Source organism: Salvelinus namaycush, chromosome 16, assembly GCF_016432855.1.
Source record: "Salvelinus namaycush isolate Seneca chromosome 16, SaNama_1.0, whole genome shotgun sequence".
Classification (NCBI taxonomy): Eukaryota; Metazoa; Chordata; class Actinopteri; order Salmoniformes; family Salmonidae; genus Salvelinus; species Salvelinus namaycush.
In genome coordinates, this window is record NC_052322.1 from 30,588,033 (window position 1) to 30,608,953 (window position 20,921).

A 20,921-nucleotide genomic window follows, 5' to 3' on the forward strand; every position below is an offset into this window, starting at 1 on the left:
GAACGAGCCTATGTGCCCTCTCTCCCCTGAAGGCGGTTGAGAAGAAGGGAGGGGTTTAGACAAAGGCCTTCTCTACAAAAATGGAGGTTACAACAGAGCAGCCCCGCTGTCTGTTTTTCATTTAGTAGATGCTGCCATTTCTACTATATAATCTGTGAAAATAACACAACTTGCACCAGATGCAACCTTAGGAAACAGTATTACATTGTTGTGTGTCTGTTATTTTGTGATTTGGGCCTAGCTCTCTCTCTTTTTTTATCTCCATGTCTCTCCTGCACTCAGAGCTGCTTCTGCTTGCGCTGAACAAAGATAATTACTCAGGAAACCCTTCGGCCAATCGGATGCGGTCTTACATCCCGCCTGTGACAAAGGGGCCAGTCAGGGCCTGGCTACCATCAGACAGGCCTGATCGCCTTGCCTGAAGAACGGAGCCTTCCCCGGCTGAGAGTGTCCTCCATGTTTTATAAGTGTTGCCATAACAGTGTGTCAGGCAGCCATGCATCCACAGAGGTAAGCCCTGTCTCTTTATCTCAACTCTAATTACAACATTCCTTCCTCCTCCTTCTCTGTTGTGTGACTGTTGCTGTGCAAATCTGAATGTGAATACCTGAAAATCACAGATTGCTTTCCCAAAGGAGTGGGGTGGGGGGGCTTTGGGGGCAGGGGAGGCCTTGCAAGGCCCCTGTACCACAGAGAGCTTAGGTGGGGGTTGGGTTAGGACTGCTCTGTGTGTGTGTGTGTGTGTGTGTGTGTGTGTGTGTGTGTGTGTGTGTGTGTGTGTGTGTGTGTGTGTGTGTGTGTGTGTGTGTGTGTGTGTGTGTGTGTGTGTGGCAGGCAAGGCAGGCAGGCAGGCAGGCAGGCAGGCAGGCAGGCGCACACACACACACATGTGTTCCCCAGACATCCAGGCTGCCATGCGGTGGACTGCAGAGTGGACCATGGCAAATCCTTGTTTTCCTTGTCTTTTTTATAATGCAAAAGAGAGTAAGCTACAAATGGGCTATCTCTTCTCTGCTGTGCCATCCTTGTGTGTCATGGCACACATGGCTGGGGGATGGGTGGCTGAGGAGGACTAGTGGGGTGGCGGGATTGGGGGGGGTGTTATGTATCTTTTGTTGTTGTGATCTAGTGTGTCACGCCAGGCCAGGGAGAATGGTCGTGGGGAAACACATGTGCCTGTTAGACTGACCGGGGCGGGGGGTCTCCAGACGCTGATAGCTAACTCAACACTGGTTTCTTACAGTAAGTAGTGTGTGGGGGGACAAAATTAATACTTTCATAATTAATATCTGCAGATTTTCCCGAGTGGCGCAGCGGTCTAAGGCACTGCATCTCAGTGCTAGAGGCATCACTACAGACCCTGGTTTTATTCCAGGTTATATCACAACTGGCTGGGATTGGGCGGCGCACAATTGGCCCAGCGTCGTCCGGGTTAGGGTTTGGCCGGGGTAGGTCGTCATTGTAAATAAGAATTTGTTCTTAACTGACTTGTCTAGTTAAATAAAAAATGTAATACAAAAATATGAAAGAGAATTCTTCACCAATTGACGCAAATACGAACAATGCAGCGACTACCTGCCTCATATGGCTAAATTCATTTCCAGTCTCACACTCATCAGAACTGAGTCCTCAGAGTTCATTCAGTGTTCCTAACCAAAAATGGAGGGTCTGAGGGAAATTGGTACATTTCATTCTTCCTCCACACATTTGTAGCCCTGTGTAATCTAGTTGTTTTGAAGCTCATGGAATATGGGGTCTCAATTTACGGCCAAAGGCCTCCAGTTTACAGGCCAGTGCTACGTTGACTCTGTAGCACTCATCCTTGTAAAGCGGCTTCTTCTGCTCTGTGCCTCAAACAGTGGCCATTTTGTGTTCGAAACTGAGTGTCCCTCTGGGTAATGCTCTACTCATGTCATTACAAATCAAACTGCCACCCAGAGAAACATTACATTTTTAGTGATTGTTGATTGTGTGTATCTTGTTTGTGTGATGGTTTGTTTGACTTCAGCTCAACTCATACTTGTCTGTATTTGTGTGCTTGTGTTCTTTTCCCCCCCTTGCACTGCTCGGGCCTCTCACCTATTTATAGCTGTAGAGACAAAAACACCATTGATCTGCTGCTTCATTTAAATGCCTGGTTTGACGTTTCTGAAATACTTGTGTTAAGATAATCATGTCCCCTATTGTAAGTAGGTTATAGAAACTGCATATCTGACTCTCAATTCACAAGAATCCTTTTTGGTAGCATTTTATAGTACTGTTTCCACAGGTGTTTAATAGGACATTACTTTATGGTTCTTAATTCAAATAATGAATCACAATTAATAACTAGCCCTTTCCCTACCTGTTTCCTAATATTGCCTAAAAGTAAATGTTTGCATGAATCAGAAAGTCATTCATAGGTTCTAATTATGTAATTAGTTACCATGGCACGGCAGATCTTAAAATCCACATTTTACTTTGATATGTCTACAATTCTAGAAAAATGAATGTATATTATTAGTTATGAGCTAACTTTGGTGTCAAATCTATATTAGAATTTCTACATCCTCACTATCAACCACCTTGGTTTGGCTCTATACAAAGCATGTTCTAATTACAGTATGTGAATGGCACATCAACCACCATTACGTTAGCTTCCTCTTTTACTGTGGTTCATGAAAGGATGGGGGATGGGTGGCGCAGCGCTCTAAGGCACTGCATCTCAGTGCAAGAGGCGTTACTATAGTCCCTGGTTTGAATCCAGGCTGTATTACATCCGGCCATGATTGGGAGTCCCATAGGGCGGCGCACAATTGGCCCAGCGTCGTACGGGTTTGGCCGGGTAGGCCGTCATTGTAAATAAGAATTGTTCTTAACTGACTTGCCTAGTTAAATAAAAAAGTAAAACATTTCAGTACACTCATGGACAAAGCCAAAGTGATCCAACACCCCCGGAAAAAAAGAAATTGACATAATTTTGAACAATCATTAGGTGAGCTTGGAGATGTGTATAAATTCACGTTGAGCTCCATTAGCGTTATGTTAGTGGTAGGCCTAATGTTAGTAATCTGGTGACAGGTTATCTTTAGGCAGTCCTCTGGGGTTGCTGGGGTTAGCTGAGGCAGCATTGCTCATAAATTGGACACCAGGCTTTTAAATGGTCTGCTTGTGATTTACTGCCTCCTAACCACAAAGAACAACTCAAAAACCCTCTTCTAAAACCTCTACCCATTCGCTCGGTCGCAATCAAAACAGACTGACAACCTTTTAAACCGAGGTGAAATTACACCGTTTTAATGCATAGGGAATCTGCATTGCAGCAGAAAATGTGTTTTAAGGAAGAAAGAAGCCTGCGCACAGCGAGTCGTGTGGCATACCACAGCCGACCAATCCGGTCCCGCCCTGCAGAGCCTCCAGCCAATTACAGCAGCAGTTGAGGTTAAAGATTGACAATCGCAGTGAGAGCGGTGGCTTCTGGAAAATTCTACAGCCATCTTTGTTTCATCTCCTCCAGCCCAGTGTAAAAATCAGGCTGAAGGATTTTTCTTACATATTCTGTGGTATAAGACAAGGTATGCTACTAAGTGTGAATTATTTCTGATGAAGAACAAAAATGGACAAAAATTCATCATGTGTATAATGAATCTTATCTTTTTGCAGTGATTATAGTATGAAATGCAGGCAAAAGCATAGAACCTATTTCTGCAAGACTGTGCCTAAAACTAGTGGTTTCATATTGTCTTGAGCAAACGGTAAATTTAATCTTGACGGTGTTGTTTGTGCGTTGTTATGTCCCTCAGTCGGTCTTCTCTCTGGAGGTCAGGGGCTGCAGGGTGACAAGGGCGCCAGGTTGTTTCTCCATCAACAATACTGATCCTCAGTGGATTCAAGGACACCAACACAAAGCATTCAATGAAACAACCCTGCTTTCATGGCACTAATTACAGAGCAGGAACCCAGACCCTCTCTCTGTACTAGACACAACTGTGTTGCATGAGACGGAGAAACAGTGTATTCTCCACAGGGATAAGTTTGCCAGATGTCTTTATTCTTATAATCAAACTATTTATCTTTCTTATTATTATGCCTAATTATTATTTGACATCAGTGGGCACAGTAAAAGTGAAACTGAAGATGGGGGTTACAATGGATAACTGATTTCCAATTAGCTGGATTTCTTCTCTCTCTCTCTCGTCTGTCTCTCGTCGGTCTCCCTCCTGTTGTACTCGGCAGTGACAGTGGTTTGGCTTAACTGTGTTTTGATGTTTGGATGTTGAGCTGTAATCTCCACGGATCTCCTGGTCCTCGTGTGTGTGCCTGGAGCCTCGGTCGGCATGGGGGAGAGGGGGGAGGGGAGTCGGCTGTGGCCTCCATTTTCTGTGACGAGAGAACCCTGCTCTGCCTCTGCTCGCCTGTCTCTGAGGAGCCAGTGGAATCTCAAGGCACAGATTCAATGTGTGTGTTTTTTTTCTTCTATCAGCTATTAATCCTTGGGTGGTGTTTGCCAATGTTATCCTGAATTTTGGTTGTCTGGAATATTCATAGATACTGAAGATTTTTTTGCTATCTGTTCTCCTGTGATTCTGACAGGTTTCAGGAATTCTGCTCCTGGTCTGAAATGCCCTCTGGAAGAACATAGGATGACTAAACAATCTGCTTAGCTAGATGCTACAGGATCAGGTGGTTCTTGTGTCAGTCTGGCTGCTCGGTGGGCCTATTTTTGAGTGAATAACGAGTGTGAACCTTGGCTTACTGCTGGGTTGCATGATTAAAGTGCTCAGTCCTCTCACAGTGCTCTCGCTGGTAGGACACGTAGCACAGAGAGTTGGCTAACATGTGCACTCTTTCATGTGGGCCTCGTTCGTTTTTTTGTTCTGTGCCCGGAACAGGAAGGCCCTGAAGGGCAGCATGTCTAAACAAGACAAGACTCATATGCTGGATACTATTAGATTTTTCTTCCATTTGTATCTTCTTGATCTTCTCTCGTTATCCAGATGGCATTATGGGTGATTTCATGCCTCAGTCTTTTTGATAATGGCGATTAAGCCTAGTGATTTATTGATTGAGACTTCTCATGTGGATGTGGTGACAGGGTTGTTAAGCATTACCTTAGGTTTATGAATGATCAGTGTCATGGACTTGGTTTGATGAGCAGGACGTCAAGGTTTACAGTGCGTGTTAATGAGGGTGGCTTTATTGGCTTAGTAGATTTAGTTAATGGCCTCTCACAGTGGTAGTCATGCTTGGGTGCATCAATGGCTACCCTCAGCTCTGGCTCTGGAGCATTGTGCCTCTCCTTTTTCTACTCTGTCCTTTTTGTCTTCCAGATCAATGACCATGATGGATGTGGATTCTGAAGAATATATCAACTCTAATCTTATCCAAATCTTTGTCTCAAATGTTCCTCTGAGAACATCTATAACATTCCCACTTGTCCACTTCTTGAACATTTTTTTCTTCTAGATCTAGTGCTGAATATTAGCTTATTAGGCTACCTGTACCTAGACGTTCTCCTGTCAGGAGCCACCAGGGCAGGGCATTGGGTCTGGTTCAGCGTGTGACCTGTGTTGGATCCTGAGGATTATTTTCTTTAAGCGTACGATGAATACGACTACATCCTTGGAACGAGGCCCTCAGTGGCCCTGACAAAGGAGGGGCTGAACTCTCAAAGAACCCCATTCATCACCAAGGATCCCTCCTTTCTTCTCCTCATTTCTCTTCCTGAGAGGGAATTAGAGGAGAGCAAAACCAAAGACACAAAAAGCTCCAGGCTTTGATTTGGCCGTTTCTGTAAATGGAAGAGGCTATAGTTAAAATTTTTGTACAATATTGTTTGTTATTGATATGATTTGCTGTGGAAATCTTATTTCAGCTGTTAAGAACAGGCTAGTTAACAGATCTATGTAACAGGTAAAAACCTGTAGCTAGCTAGTCAGACTAAGGTTGACTCTATAGAGCTTACTGAAGTGATTTGGTGCAGTGGGTTTCTATACTGAACAAAAATATAAACGCAACATGTAAAGTATTGGTTCAATGTTTCATGAGCTGAAATAAAAGATCCCAGAACTTTAAAAGGCCACTCTAAAATGTGCAGTTTTGTCACACAACACAATGCCACAGATGTCTCAAGTTTTGAGGGAGCATGCAATTGGCATGCTGACTACAGGAATGTCCACCAGAACTGTTGCCAGATAATTTAATGTTAATTTCTATACCATAAGCCGTCTCCGTCATTTTAGAGAATTTGGCAGTACGTCCAACCGACCTCACAATCGTGTTACCACTCCAGCCCAGGACATCCACATCCGGCTTCTTTACCTGCGGGATCGTCTGAGACGAGCCACCCAGACAGCTGATGAAACTGAGTATTTCTCTATGTCATAAAGCCCTTTTGTGGGGAAAAACTAATTCTGATTGGCTGGGCTTGGCTGCCCAGTTGGTGGGCCTGGCTCCCAAGTGAGTGGGTCTATGTCCTCCCAGGCCCACGCAAAGTTGCGCCCCTGACCAGTCGTGAAATCCATAGATTAGGGCCTAAAGAATGTATTAAATTGACTGAGGTCCTTATATCAACTGTAACTCAGTAAAATCGTTGAAATTGTTGCATTTATTTTTGTTCAGTATAGAAATAGCCAGTTGTGAGAGCTGGGGTTTGAGCGGCTACCAAAAATCACCTTCTTTTTACACTCTCATCCATGACTGTCTGAGGCAATCTTCTGTGAGTCACCGTCCATTTTGAAGGTGAAAACCCTTTTGTGACGTAGCCTACGCATTTGTTGAAGTCTTTTTGTAATCATTGAAACTCCCAAAATGTGTTTAAGGTGTTGCTCTTTTGAATGAGCTTGCATTGTACAGAAAGATATTTTTTAGTGTAGGTAGGTGGGCAAATGGGAATGCAAACAAACTCGTCAATGCATGGCCCTCATCAGGACTGAAGCCCTCGTCTCTCCATTGTGTCCTGGAGGACAGGAGCACACAGCCTACTCGGTTGGATGGCCTTATTTGTTGTGCTGAAGCACAAGTGTTGCGTTTTATTGCAACACTTGTGCAAGCTGAATAAAGAGGACCTGTTGCCATGGAGATTCTCCAGTGGCACCCCATGGAACACAAACTCCCAACGTCTAAAGTTTATCCTACTGTGATTACCAATGATTATAGACATGCATAGGAAGACATGATTACACTGAAAAAAAATGTGGTTGTCATTTAGCAGACTCTTATCGAGAGCGACTTACAATTCGTGATCATGAATGATCTTAAAGGCCATGGATCTGAGGTCGAAGTCAATTCTGTGCCACATCGGTTGCGCCTTAGATTTGGTAACATTAGTAACCTACTGATGTTTCTCAATAAAGCTGATGAGGTAACCACAATGGAAACCTGCTGAAACTCTGGTGACTTTGTCCCCTGGGACCCTGCCTTAGGTGGTGTTCCACTTGTTTACTGTGTGACAGGATTTGTTTTGTGAACACTGTTTGTGACTGACTCTCCTCCTTTCATTCTGTGCTGTGCAGTCTGGCTGAGGACGAGGTACAGACGGAGTCGGATGTGGTAGAGGGGATGGATGTGGCACTGCGATCCAAAGGTAAGAACAAGGCCCTGCATGCTAAGACCAATGTTGTATTTTGAGAAGACCACTTATTCTAGTATTCTTCTTCTAGTGTTTATCTTACCGTTAAACATACTTGTTGTTTGATGTGGATCTCATGGAGCTACACAGAGCAACCATTGTGCCATTCAGTTAAAACCGTATCACCACTACCTCTGAGGTTGTTTCACGGGTTCAGCCTCACCATCACGTGCTGTGGATGTTAGCCTAAGTCACCATTTAGGAGGCATCCTTCACACGTGATCACTATCACAGGGCCCAACCACACTGACTTAACATATGACATTTGTTGCCAGATTGGGAAACCAAGCAGTAGGGTTTGGTGACGAAAATCCCTTATCTGGTTGGATTCAGTATTCCTGGGTAACCACCACCGTATTAAGTCTCTCAATGAAGGGGTTCTGCTAACAAAAAGAATGCTTGAGGATTTACACTGCCTTTGACCTTCAATGACCCCCCATCTGAGTGTCATTGTGTAGAGTGGCCTGGGACTGGGAGTGCCTCTGCCGCTCTAGCCTTTCATGCCAGGGATCTAGTCTCTGTCCTTCTAAGATTCCTATTAGCTGCTACTCTCTGTGTTGTATGTATGGTTACCTGGTGTCCCCTCTGCTCATGCCACTAGTGTCTGACCCCGGGTCAGCAGAGCGGGTGCTGGCGACTCAGAAGAGGAAAGTGTCCAGCCCAACCCACTCCTCCAATGGCCACTACCCCTCAGACACCTCCCCCAGCCCCTTGAAGAAGAAGAAGAAACCTGGAGCCGTCCACAGCAACAACAAAGACCAGGTGGGGTGGAGGGGGGGGGGGGTGTAGTTTGTGACTGTGTGCGCTTGTGTAAGTGTGCTTGTGTGCACCTGTGCATGACTGATTGTGCACCTGTGCATGACTGATTGTGCTTCCAGGTTTAAATGAAAGACTCTGCTTCATGTTCTGTGGTCGGATGCATTTGTTCATATCCCAAAAATGTCTAACATATATTGATGATTGACTATTAAGATGATTTATCTGCCTGCTGATTAATCATGATAACTGTTTATAGAGTGGAATACTTTTTTTAAACTGCCTTTTTTGGAAAGAGTAGATATGCCTGCCAAATATGCTTGTTTGTGTTGTGAATGCTTTGTTTTACATGTATGACATGATTCAACCCCAAGTACAAACTTTTGAATTCAGTTCCACTGACAATGAACATGTCACACATTCTGAACAGTCACATAGATATGTGCTGACTAGTATTGTGTCTTGTTCACTGATTGGCTGATGTGGGTTGATGCGGTGTCAAGCATGATACCCAACACAAAACTGGTTATTGGTCCACCAGGGAAAGTCATCAATGAAATTGCACATTGCAAGTCTGACAACATAAAAAGATGACAATAACACAAACTTACGGTTTAGATCAAGAACAATGACATTACTATCGTATAGGCCTACATTGATATTGACTAGACCAACTAAACAGTCTTGTGTTTGGTGCCTGCCTTATTTTGCATTACATGTTGCTTATTACCCTGCCTTACTTGCCACTTTGTGATTATCTGTGTGTTTCTGTTGCACTGCACCTTTTGTGTTTTGTTTTCTGCGTGTGTTTTGAAACCCACCCCCTGTTTCTCTTGCCTGCATTTCAGTCAGAACTAAGACATGGTCCCTTTTACTATGTGAAGCAGTCATCACTCACCACAGACCCTGTTGATGTTGTCCCGCAGGACAGCAGGAATGACTTCTACTGCTGGCTGTGCCACCGCGAGGGCCAGGTGCTCTGCTGTGAGCTCTGCCCGAGGGTGTACCACGCCAAGTGCCTCAAACTGCCAGCAGAGCCCGAGGGTGACTGGTTCTGTCCAGAGTGTGAGGTACTCACTCACGTGTGTGCCGTGCGTGTGGGTGTGTAGGTGTATATACGTGTGCAAGCGGTGTGGGAGTGTTCCAGGCACATTCTCGCTTAACCACTAGCTTAATGTCCGCTTGCTCTTTGGGGTGTCAGGTGATGGGGTTGGAGGCAGGCTTGGGGTCAATTCCAATTGGACTCTGCATTCTAGTAAAAAAATTAAAATAAACATATTATCCTATAATAATGGTACTACACGTGGTACTTCCCAATTATTTAATTTAAATGGAATGGACCCCAGGCCTGTTTAGATGGGGCTAACATAAAGTGGGCAGGATCTTTATCGTCCCTCTCTAGATGGATGTTGCCTCTGAGGACTAGTACCACAGTCTACTATAGATGATGACATACTGTAGATGCATAGTTAATAGCCAGCCCAGCAACCTACTGTGAGTGGTTGTGTTTACCCAGCTACTATTTGTCAATGGTACATTGTCCTGACTTTGTCATTTTTCCAGAAAATCACAGTAGCAGAGTGCATAGAGACACAGAGCAAGGCCATGACTATGCTAACGATAGAACAGCTGTCCTACCTGCTGAAGTTTGCCCTCCAGAAGATGAAACAGCCGGGGGTAAGTTAGTGAAAGTCTCTTTCATGTCCTCTAGGTGCCCACTGTGGGCTAGAGATGGGTCTATCGCTTCTGTTGTTTATGAGAGTTGAACTAATACTTGTTTCTTCTGTGGGCAGACTGAGCCCTTCTGGAAGCCTGTGGCTCTGGAGCAGCACCCTGACTATGCTGAGTACATATACCACCCAATGGACCTCGCAACACTAGAGAAGGTACCATTACATTCACATTTCAGTCATTTAGCAGACGTTTATCCATTCCTGACTTGGAGCCCTCTAATAGCAAGGCAATGATGAGCTTTTTGAGTCTATAAATCATGGTCTACAGATAATACAGTGCCTTCAGAAAGTATTCACAAGCCTTAATTTTTTCCACATTTTGTTGTGTTGCCTGAATTTTAAATTGATTACATTTAGATTTTGTCACTGGCCTACACAAAATAACCCATAATGTCAAAGTGGAATTATGTTTTAAGTAATGTTTACTAATTAATAAAAAATGAAGAGCTAATATGTTTTGAGTCTAAGTATTCCACCCATTTGTTATGGCAAGCCTAAATACACTGAACAAAAATATAAACGCAACAATTTCAGTTCATATCAATCAATTGAAATAAATAAATTAGGCCCAAATCTAAGGGTTTCACATGAGTGGGAATACAGATATGTATACGTTGGTCACAGATACCTAAAAAATTAAATTGGTAGGAGCGTTGATCAGAAAACCAGTCCGTATCTGGTGTAACCACCATTTTCCTCATACAGTGCATAGAGTTGATCTGGCTGTTGATTGTGGCCTGTGGAATGGCTGTGTGAAGTTGCTGGATATTGGCGGGAACTGGAACACGCTGTCGATCCAGAGCATCCCAAACATGCTCAAACATGCTCAAGGATCGGTAGGATGGTCAGTTTTACGAGGGTATGTCTGGCAGCATGAGTGAAGGATGCTTTGTTGCGAAATAGGAAGCCAATTCTAGATTTAACTTTGGATTGGAGATGTTTGATGTGAGTCTGGAAGGAGAGTTTACAGTCTAACCAGACACCTAGGTATTTGTAGTTGTCCACATATTCTATGTCAGAACCGTCCAGAGTAGTGATGTTGGACGGGCGGGCAGGTGCAGGCAGCGATCGGTTGAAGAGCATGCATTTAGTTTTACTTGTATTTAAGAGCAATTGGAGGCCACGGAAGGAGAGTTGTATGGCATTGAACCTCGTCTGGAGGGTTGTTAACAGTGTCCAAAGAATTGCCAGAAGTATACAGAATGGTGTCGTCTGCGTATCACTAATAATTAATAGTTGTACCTACTGTTTTTGCTATGATCACTGATCTGGCTTTCAGGTGTGTCTATAAAATGTACTTTTTGTTACATTTAACCAGAACCATGCATAATGCACATTCACTAACAATGTAGCAGGTATTATAGTCAATTAACACCAATTTCATAAATAATCTCACAAGCACAAGCCCATGTGCTAGTGAGAAGTCAGCTAATATTTATATTTTAAGTTTAGCCAACTTGGATCAAAGATATAATTTCACACGCTCTGAATTCAGCTAACAAGGCAAAATAGTTGAATTGTTATGAACACAACCTTCTGTCCGTCTCCAACTGTTTGAACAGCATGCTAGCCTGTCCACTTATTTCTCAGAATGAGAATGAGTTGCCAATTCATTATATCATTGTTTTATGCTTATTGCAGATTTATTAAACAGTCATCCAAAACAGCTAGTATAACAATCTTTATTTGACAAAAATGCTGCTAGCAATACGTGGCACCATAAGACAAACTGAGACAAACTGAGCATACATTTTCTAGAATGACTGTTCATTGGTATGTCCGTTTTAGTAGTGTCTGCTCTTGCTCGAAATTTGAGGAGTTGAAACAAACAGGGTATGGTTCGAAAGATTAACTTCTCCTATTACAGTAAAATAATGTCTCAATATGTTTCAGTGTCCATATGACCTATTCTGTTGGATCAAACCTCAAATGCAAATGGTGAGTTAAAACCATTTTGTCAGAGAGGTAGAAGTGATCTCTCATCTTTGTTGTTGTGGTAGGGGGAGTGGCTTGGGAGAAAGAGACGAACCGAGAGGTTTCACTCTTGCCAAAAATCTGTCAAAATAAGCGCAAAGCGTTTCTAACACAAGGCCAAATATACACTGGAGCTGCTTAGGAAGACGACATTGAATGTTCCTGAATGGCCTAGTTACAGTTTTGACTTAAATCATCTTGAAAATCTATGGCAAGACTTAAATTGTTGTTTAGAAATGATCAACAACCAACTTGACAGAGTTTGAAGAATCTTAAAAATAATAATGTGCAAATATTATTTGTACAATCCAGGTGTGCAAAGATCTTAGACTTAACCAGAAAGACTCACTCACAGCTGTAATCACTGCCAAAGGTGATTCTAACATGTATTGACTCTGGGTGTGAATACTTATGTAAATTCAATATTTCTGTATTTCATTTTCAATCAATTTGCAAAAATGTCTAAAACCATGTTTTCACTTTGTCATTATGAGGTATTGTGTGTAGATGGCGTTGTTTAAATATTCCCCATGTAATGTTAATGGGGCGCTAACATAGCTGCCATAGAATTTTGTCATGTAAATGCGTCATTATGCAGAAACATTTAAAGCGTCAATCAGCAGTTAAAACAATAAAGCGTCCTCACCACCATTTGTTTTGTTAAAAAGCAGGGGAGATGGGGCTGGAGAAATGTACCACCCTCAAATTCTAAGACAGAGCTATGGCTGCAAGGACTGACCATCCATGATATCAAAATTATAGTTTTAACCATGTTTTTCGGCCAGACAGTGTTTGTTTACATTTACTTTGTTTACAAACATTGGAGTAAAACAAGCTTATATTTTGGGTTCTGATGGGGAACGACAGTTGAACTTAGCTCATGATCCATTTATAAATTATGTTCTTCAAGAATCAATAGGTACATAATATTATTAAGTCCAAAAATGGATGTAGCAATTGCTGATCGCCACTTTTAATGGCCCAACCATTGAGATCCTATTCAATTATTCTAAATCCTAGTTCAATGGGCCCAACTCTCTAAATACATGGCTCTGGTGTAATCAAATCATATTTTTCTCTGCTATATTGGTAGAATATGAAAAAGAAAATGTATGGCTGCACAGAATCCTTCTTGGCTGACATGAAATGGATCTTACACAACTGCATCATCTACAATGGAGGTAGGTCAAAAACACATGTTTAAGACGGTTTCCTCACTATACTGCTTGCAACATGCTTTGGAAATTAAACTTGGCTCTTACAAACATGTTTGTTCCAGGAAATCACAAACTAACAGCAACAGCAAAGGTTGTTGTGAAGATCTGTGAACACGAAGTGAGTATCATTTTTACATGATGACTGAAATGCTATTCAGTGGTGTGTTTGTTTTCTTCTTTCTAAATGTATTTCAGTAATGTGGAAAATGCTGTTTGTTTCAGGTGAATGAAATTGAGGTCTGTCCGGAGTGCTACCTGTCCTCGTGCCAAAAGAGGGACAACTGGTTTTGCGAGCCATGTGTAAGACAAATGTTTCCTCATCTTCTTTTGCAAAGGACATTTTATGGATATAAATGTAAATGTTTGTCCTGTGACTTAGGTCACAATTCGATTTGTCCTGAAGACAAATGTAGATTAGCCTAAATGAAATGTTTCAAATCTCAAAAATATTCTTTACAACACAGGAAAAGTCTTTGCGAATCCTATTCCTCTGTTTGTGTTTACGCTGTTTTATCTGACCGTGCCCCCGGTCTGCCTCCCCTCTCAGGGTCACCCACACCCCCTGGTATGGGCAAAGTTGAAGGGCTTCCCCTTCTGGCCAGCCAAAGCACTGCGGGAGAAGGACGGACAGGTGGACGCACGCTTCTTCGGACAGCATGACAGGTGAGCCTTGCTATTTAATGAAAGTGGCGGATGGAAGGGACTTTTCATAGTAATTACTGAAGTACTGTTTGCGTTCGTATGGTATTGGACTCCTCTGAAGGTAGTCATAGGTCTCTCTGCTTATCCTACTCCTAACTTGTCTCTCTGTGTTTTTTCTCTGCAGGGCGTGGGTTCCCATTAACAATTGCTACCTCATTTCCAAGGAGATTCCCTTCTCTGTGAAGAAGACCAAGAGCATCTTCAACAGCGCCATGCAGGAGATGGAGGTCTATGTGGAGAACATCCGCAAGAAGTTTGGGGTGTTCAACTACGCCCCCTTCCGCACCCCCTACACGCCCAACAACCAGCTTCAGATGCTGCTGGACCCGGCCAACCCCGACGCAGGGACCGTGAAGACGGAGAAACCTGACAAGATGCGCTTCAACTTCGACATGACCGCATCTCCCAAGATGCTCTTGGGCAAGAGCTCTCTGTCGAGCGGGATGGGGCGGAGGATCTCTCTCACGGACATGCCTCGCTCTCCCATGAGCACCAACTCGTCTGTACACACAGGTTCTGACGTGGAGCAGGATGGGATGGAGAGAGGGCCTAGGAACCCCCCATTCCACTACAGCGCTGGGGAGGAGTCTATGGACTATACCGGTAATTAACATGCTCCTGAATCTAACGCATCATATAACTAACACAGTATAGTCACATTCAAAACACAGGTTAGGATCAAGTCTCAAACCATTTGTGGAGGTTAAAGTGTTATGCGTTATGGCCTCAGCATCCCCTGCCTCAGTGAAGATGGGCCATGCAGGCAGCATGACGGGCAGCCCCAAGCCCTTCTCCCCTGGTCTGGTGCCCAAACAGGAGAGGGCCCCGGGCACAGGCAGCATCCTCAACCTCAACCTGGGTGAGTCCCATCTAACCCCACCCCCTTATGTAGCACCTTGTCTTGTGCTGTCTGTTTGGTTTGGGCAGGGGTGGGTAAACTACGGCCCGGCGGGAGGTTTGAGTATAGATGACATTTTTTACATGTTGGGTTATGATTAGTAAATTATTATTTGGGGTAAAAAAAAAAAAAAGTGTAAAACCCACTCCGCACATGAACGTCTAAACTATATAGTATGTACAAATTATTATGAAGCTATATATTTTCAAATTACTGCACATTTTCTGGCCCGCAAATTGATTTTGACATACAAATAGTTTTTTTGTTTTTTTTATCCCGATGTGGCCCTTGAGCCACCTGGGTTAGGGGTTATGTTTTGGTTGAGTTTTAATGTCAGGGTTCATAAGGTCATGAAAAGTCATGGAATTTTTTTATTATGTTTTCCAGGCCTGGAAAGTTTTAGGAAAATGATCAAATCCGAAAAGTTTTTGAAAAGTCATGGAAATTAATTAAATAATTTCTGTTAATGTAAATAATTTAGGCACAGTTTAAAAAAATATTTTATCAATCACATAAAATCAACATATCAGACAGGATCGGAATATGACACTTCAGTGCATATGTGTGTGTGTGCGCAAGCGTCACCTGCATGTGTGCGAGTGTGCCTTGCTCAAGGAGACAGACAGTCGGACATTACATTCCCTCTATGATTGCAGCAGTAGGTAGGCCTAGCCTATAAAATATGATAGAGAACAGACTAATTGGGTAGCCAATTCAAAACATATATTGTAGCCTGGCCAGTTAACTAGAGAGAGAACTGTTTAGTTGTTATTAGTCATGTCCCAAAAAACTTTCCACCTACACTCGCGAATTAGGCCATAAAAAGTGTCATACAAATTATTTTTTTAAATTACTATTTTTGACGAAACTAACAATTAACTTTGTCATTGTATTAGTTGGGATTCTTTTTAATCTCGATGAATCGAGTCATGTTAATCAAAATATTAATGTGTGAATTGTGATCCGTAGGTTTTTGAACTGGTTTTGTAGATACTTCCAGTTGATTTGGGCATCCGATGTATGAGAAATTGCAAGTCAATAGATACTAATCAGCCTGCAAAGTAAACACTTCTAAGGTAGCTAAGAGAAATATGACTAAACTAGAAAAGGTGAATTTCCTGAAGAAAATTTGTGGGCTTGTTTCAGCTGAATAAAAAGATTAGTAACCGACCATACAGTTAGCCATTTGATCTTTGATATATTGAATGAGCACATTATTGTATAAAGGTATAAAACATATTTGGTTGCAATGTTTTACATCAAGGGTGGTCAACCATCCTCCAGGAGAACTACTGGGTGTGCAGGCTTTTGTTCCAGTCCCCCTCTAACAAAACACATTTTAGAAATGAGCTGCTCAACCGAACCTTGATAAACTGACTTTTATGTGTATGATCCAGTACCTCTCAAGACTGAGGGAAAGGGGATACCTAGTCAGTTGCACAACTTAATGCATTCAACCGAAAATCTGTCTTCCGCATTTAACCCAACACCTCGGATTGACCCCATGTGTATTATTCAGTTGCCTAATAGGTATTCTACTTGGTGGGGGGAAACAGGAAATGGTACATGGGATCAGAGAGCAGCTTCCCAGTGTCGGTACTACATTTATGCTTACTTTTTTTGTACATAGAGACGCCACAAATTGTTGGTCATGTAAATTTGGTTAAAAGTAATGGAGAAGTCATGAAATTCCATCTGTCAATATGTGTATGAAACCTATAGTGTTGTTTGTCACAGATCGTGTGAAGGCTGAGATGGACCTGAAGGAGCTCAGTGAGACAGTACAACAACAACAACAGGGGTCATCACTCCTCCTCACCACCCCCAAGAGACCCACGAGGAGCCTGGACAAGACCATCGAGAGCTGCAAGGCCCAACTAGGTACACACATACGCTCACACACCATCCATGAATTGTGTCTAGAGCAGGGATTGGCAACTTCAGTCCTCTGGGCCGGAGTGGTGTCACCCTTTTCCCCATCCCTAGCAAACACAGCTGATTTTAAACTACTTGCATTCTAAACTGAAGATCTATATTATTGGAGTCAGATGTGTTAGCTGGGGCTGGGGCAAAAGTGTGACACCAATCAGGTCCCAGAGGACTGGAGTTGCCCATCCCTAGTCTAGAGGAACAAATTTGAAGACCTATAAATGATACGCTCATGTTCATCATGTATTAATTCTGTATTAAGGCATTGATGAGATCTCTGAGGACGTATACAAGGGTGTGGAACACAGTGACTCTGAGGATTCCGAAAAGTCAGACTCCAGCAACAGCGAGTACCTTAGCGACGAGGAGCACAGACCGAAGAGCGCCGCCCATGACGACAAGGACAAAGCAGAGAGGGAGTCTAGGAAGAGGCCCAAGGCAAGCACACCGGTAGAGGACAAGGGGGCAGTCACAGGGACCAGGGATAAAAACAACTCTGAATCTCTGCTCAAAGACAGACATGGCAGTAATGGTCCAGAGAGAGATTCCCGGGAGAAGCTCATGACTCCCCAGACTCAGCCCCCCACAGACAGGCCCAAGGCCCTAGAGGCGGGTAGGGCAGGCGCACCCCGGGCCCTTGCTGGCCCAGACCAGGACTCCGACTCAGAGAGGGAGCTGGTGATTGACCTGGGGGATGAGCAGGGGGGCAGAGACCGTAAGAGAGCCAGGAGGGAGCCAGGGGCTGTAGCCGCTAAGCCCACGAAGGAGCCCCCTGGCACCAAGCTGGAAGGTGAGGGCTCATTTCAAGTCTTGTTTATTTTGTTTTGTGTACTCTAGTTGCTTCATATGATAATTTTTTGAGAGACTGAGGCCTAAAGGCTCATCAGAAGGGAGGGAAATACTGTTTGTTCTGTCTTTATTTAATCAATGTATTTTTTTCTCTGACCAGGCAAATTCCCAACCGCAGCGACCCCCTCTCTGGCCTCCGCCACCTCGTCCAACCCCAAAGACCCCAGTCAGCCGCTCATCAACCCCACACTCAACCTGTCCTCTAGCCAGCCCAACACGGCCTTCACCACCACCCCTGCAGCTCCCACCCCAGCCCCCACTCTCTCCTCCACAGCTGCCTCAGCCCAGTCGGCAGCGAAGAAACAGCGCCCCCTGCTGCCCAAAGAGACGGCTCAGGCAGTGCAGAGGGCAGTGGTGTGGAACCCCGCCAACAAGTTCCAGACGTCCTCCCAGAAGTGGCCCATGCAGCAGGAGGAGCAGTCGGCTGGTCCAAACCAGACACAGGTTCCTGTTCCTGTCCAGGCTCCGACGCAGACGCAGGCACAGACACGCAGCCCACAGCAGCTCCAGTCACAGCAGCAGTTGCAGGCATCCTCCAGTACACGTTACCAGACCAGACAGGCAGCAAAAGGTACATAGAAACCCAGTCCACTAAACACAACTCCCCAACATCTGTGAACACATACATAATCATCTCATATTAGTTCATATGAGCTGAATTGTAGTTTTCTTTCATTCCTCATTCCTCTTCTGTGGTTTACAGCCGTGCAGCCTAAAGATGGTCCCCAGACCTCCACCTCATCAGTTACCTTGGTCACCTCTGGTGCCTCCTCCACCTCTTCCTCGTCTTACCTGGCAGGAGACTTCCAGATCCCCACAGCTTCAGCAGATGTGGCAGCTGACATCGCAAAGTACACCAGCAAAGTGAGTTAGCCTGATGCTATATGTCTAAACAGAATAAATAGATAGAAACTTTACAGGGGAAAGTTTATTGATTCACAGATTATATTTGTGTTATATTGATATGGAAAGTTACCTGACTGATCAATCTGTGAATTGTTATAATCTCACCTGATCTCTTCAGATGATGGACACGATTAAAGGGACGATGACAGAAATCTACAACGACCTCTCCAAAAGCTCTTCAGGAAACACAATCGCAGAGGTGAGTGCTGGTGAAGAGACTTTAGGTCAAGTCTATAACATAAGTAAACTTCTCTCCTGTCTTACTGCATTGCGATAACTGTTGAATATATTTGCCCAGATCCGGCGGCTGAGGATAGAGATAGAGAAGCTTCAGTGGCTACATCAGCAAGAGCTGTCGGAGATGAAACACAATCTTGGTTTGTTATACTTGCCCTTTCCTTAAAAAGATAATAATTTTTAGGTTGGTATCATTGTGAGTGTACAAAACAATAAGAACACCTTCCTAATATTGAGTTGTACCCCCCCCTTTGGCCCCAGAACAGCCTCAATTAGTCAGGGCATGGACTCTACAAGGTGTCTAAAGCGTTCCACAAGGATGCTGGCCCATGTTGACTCCATTGCAAGTTAGCTGGATGCCCTTTGTGTGGTGGACCATTTTTGATACATACAGGAAACTGTTGAACGTGAAAGACCCGGCAGCGTTGCAGTTCTTGACACAAACCGGTGCGCCTGGCACCTACCACCATACCCCATTCAAAGGCACTTAAATATTTTGTCTTGCCCATTCACCCTCTGAATGGCACACAGACAATCCATGTCTCAATTATCTCAATGCTTAAAAATCCTCCCCTTCATTTACACTGATTTGAAGTGGATTTCTGACATCCACGTCTTTGGCGCCCGGGGAACGGTGGGTTGGTTAACTGCCTTGCTCAGGGGCAGAATGACAGATTTTTACCTTGTCAGCTTGGGGATTCGATCAGGGAACCTTCCGCTTACTGGCCCATGGCTCTAACCACTAGGCTACCTGCCATTCCTAATGTTTTGTACACTGTACTGTATGTTTATCTTTGTCAGCCAATTCATGTGTGTATGAGATGGACTAATGTGTTATCTTATCTATGTGTTTTTAACATTTTAATAACGCAAGTGTGTGCATTATAGCTGTGTTTCTAATATACTCATTCAATGCATGTGTTGTAAGAATTTTATAAAACACATGCATAGTACACATTTGTATCCATGTGTTACATTCATATTCATTCATTATATTTGATATCAAGTGAATTCTATTCATAGATTTTCTAAATGTGTCCTGTCATGTCCTGTAGAGCTGACTATGGCAGAGATGAGGCAGAGTCTGGAGCAGGAGAGGGAGCGTCTGGTGGCGGAGGTGAAGAAGCAGATGGAGGTGGAGAAACTGCAGGCGGTGGATGAGACCAAGAAGAAGCAGTGGTGTGCGAACTGCAGGAAGGAGGCCATCTTCTACTGCTGCTGGAACACCAGCTACTGTGACTACCCCTGCCAGCAAGCCCACTGGCCAGAACACATGAAGTCCTGCACACAGTCAGGTATAATAATAATTTAGTTATTACACACACAAAAGACGTAATTTGCACCAAAAATGTCCTATGCGTCAACATTTCTGAAAAACCCCACTCCAGGGTTTTTTCTTGATTATAAAGGGGCTTAGTTGGTGGGCGTTTACAAATCTCTCCAAAGAGCTGAGATTTATTTTTGCAGTTTTAAAGCTAATTTCCTGCAGTTCTACATATGCTGGCATGGAGCGGAGAGGAAATGTTGCAGTTTTCAAGCTAGTTTCCTGCAATTCTACATGGATAATGCAGTGTTATTTTGCTCAAACATGATAACTAAATGATGAATCATGATAACGTCCTCTCACTGTCAACTGTGTTTATTTTCAGCAAACTTAACATATGTAAATATTTGTATGAACATAAAAATATTCAACAACTGAGACATAAACTGAACAAGTTCCACAGACATGTGACTAACAGAAATGGAATAATGTGTCCCTGTACAAAGGGGGGAGGGGTCAAAATCAAAAGTAACAGTCAGTATCTGGTGTGGCCACCAGCTGCATTAAGTACTGCAGTGCATCTCCTCCTCATGGACTGCAGCATATTTGCCAGTTCTTGCTGTGAGATGTTATCCCACTCTTCCACCAAGGCATCTGTAAGTTCCTGGACATTTTTGAGGGCCCTAGCCCTCACCCTCCGATCCAACAGGTCCCAGACGTGCTCAATGGGATTGAGATCCGGGCTCTTCGCTGGCCATGGCAGAACACTGACATTCCTGTCTTGCAGGAAATCACGCACAGAATGAGCAGTATGGCTGGTGGCATTGTCATGCTGGAGGGTCATGTC

At 43.8% G+C, this 20,921-nt stretch overlaps 1 protein-coding gene across 5 annotated transcripts in view; it reads left to right on the forward strand.

Moving 5' to 3' along the window:
* LOC120061309 (protein kinase C-binding protein 1-like) overlaps positions 1-20,921 on the forward strand; it is a 30,770-nt gene that overhangs the window by 2,952 nt on the left and 6,897 nt on the right. The window contains exons 2-20 of one of the 5 annotated variants that reach the window (XM_039011022.1): positions 283-510; positions 7,494-7,564; positions 8,211-8,371; positions 9,214-9,435; positions 9,929-10,042; positions 10,159-10,251; positions 13,166-13,253; positions 13,352-13,407; positions 13,512-13,589; positions 13,837-13,952; positions 14,116-14,594; positions 14,722-14,850; positions 16,627-16,770; positions 17,081-17,608; positions 17,768-18,238; positions 18,371-18,531; positions 18,692-18,772; positions 18,872-18,950; positions 19,866-20,105. In XM_039011022.1, coding sequence (XP_038866950.1) covers positions 497-510; positions 7,494-7,564; positions 8,211-8,371; positions 9,214-9,435; positions 9,929-10,042; positions 10,159-10,251; positions 13,166-13,253; positions 13,352-13,407; positions 13,512-13,589; positions 13,837-13,952; positions 14,116-14,594; positions 14,722-14,850; positions 16,627-16,770; positions 17,081-17,608; positions 17,768-18,238; positions 18,371-18,531; positions 18,692-18,772; positions 18,872-18,950; positions 19,866-20,105 — 3,325 coding nt within the window. In that variant the 5' untranslated portion in view covers positions 283-496. Of the gene's footprint in view, positions 1-282; positions 511-3,479; positions 3,555-7,493; positions 7,565-8,210; positions 8,372-9,213; positions 9,436-9,928; positions 10,043-10,158; positions 10,252-13,165; positions 13,254-13,351; positions 13,408-13,511; positions 13,590-13,836; positions 13,953-14,115; positions 14,595-14,721; positions 14,851-16,626; positions 16,771-17,080; positions 17,609-17,767; positions 18,239-18,370; positions 18,532-18,691; positions 18,773-18,871; positions 18,951-19,865; positions 20,106-20,921 lie in introns of those variants that run through there. The other 4 variants (XM_039011024.1, XM_039011023.1, XM_039011025.1 and 1 more) reach the window with 4 other exon arrangements.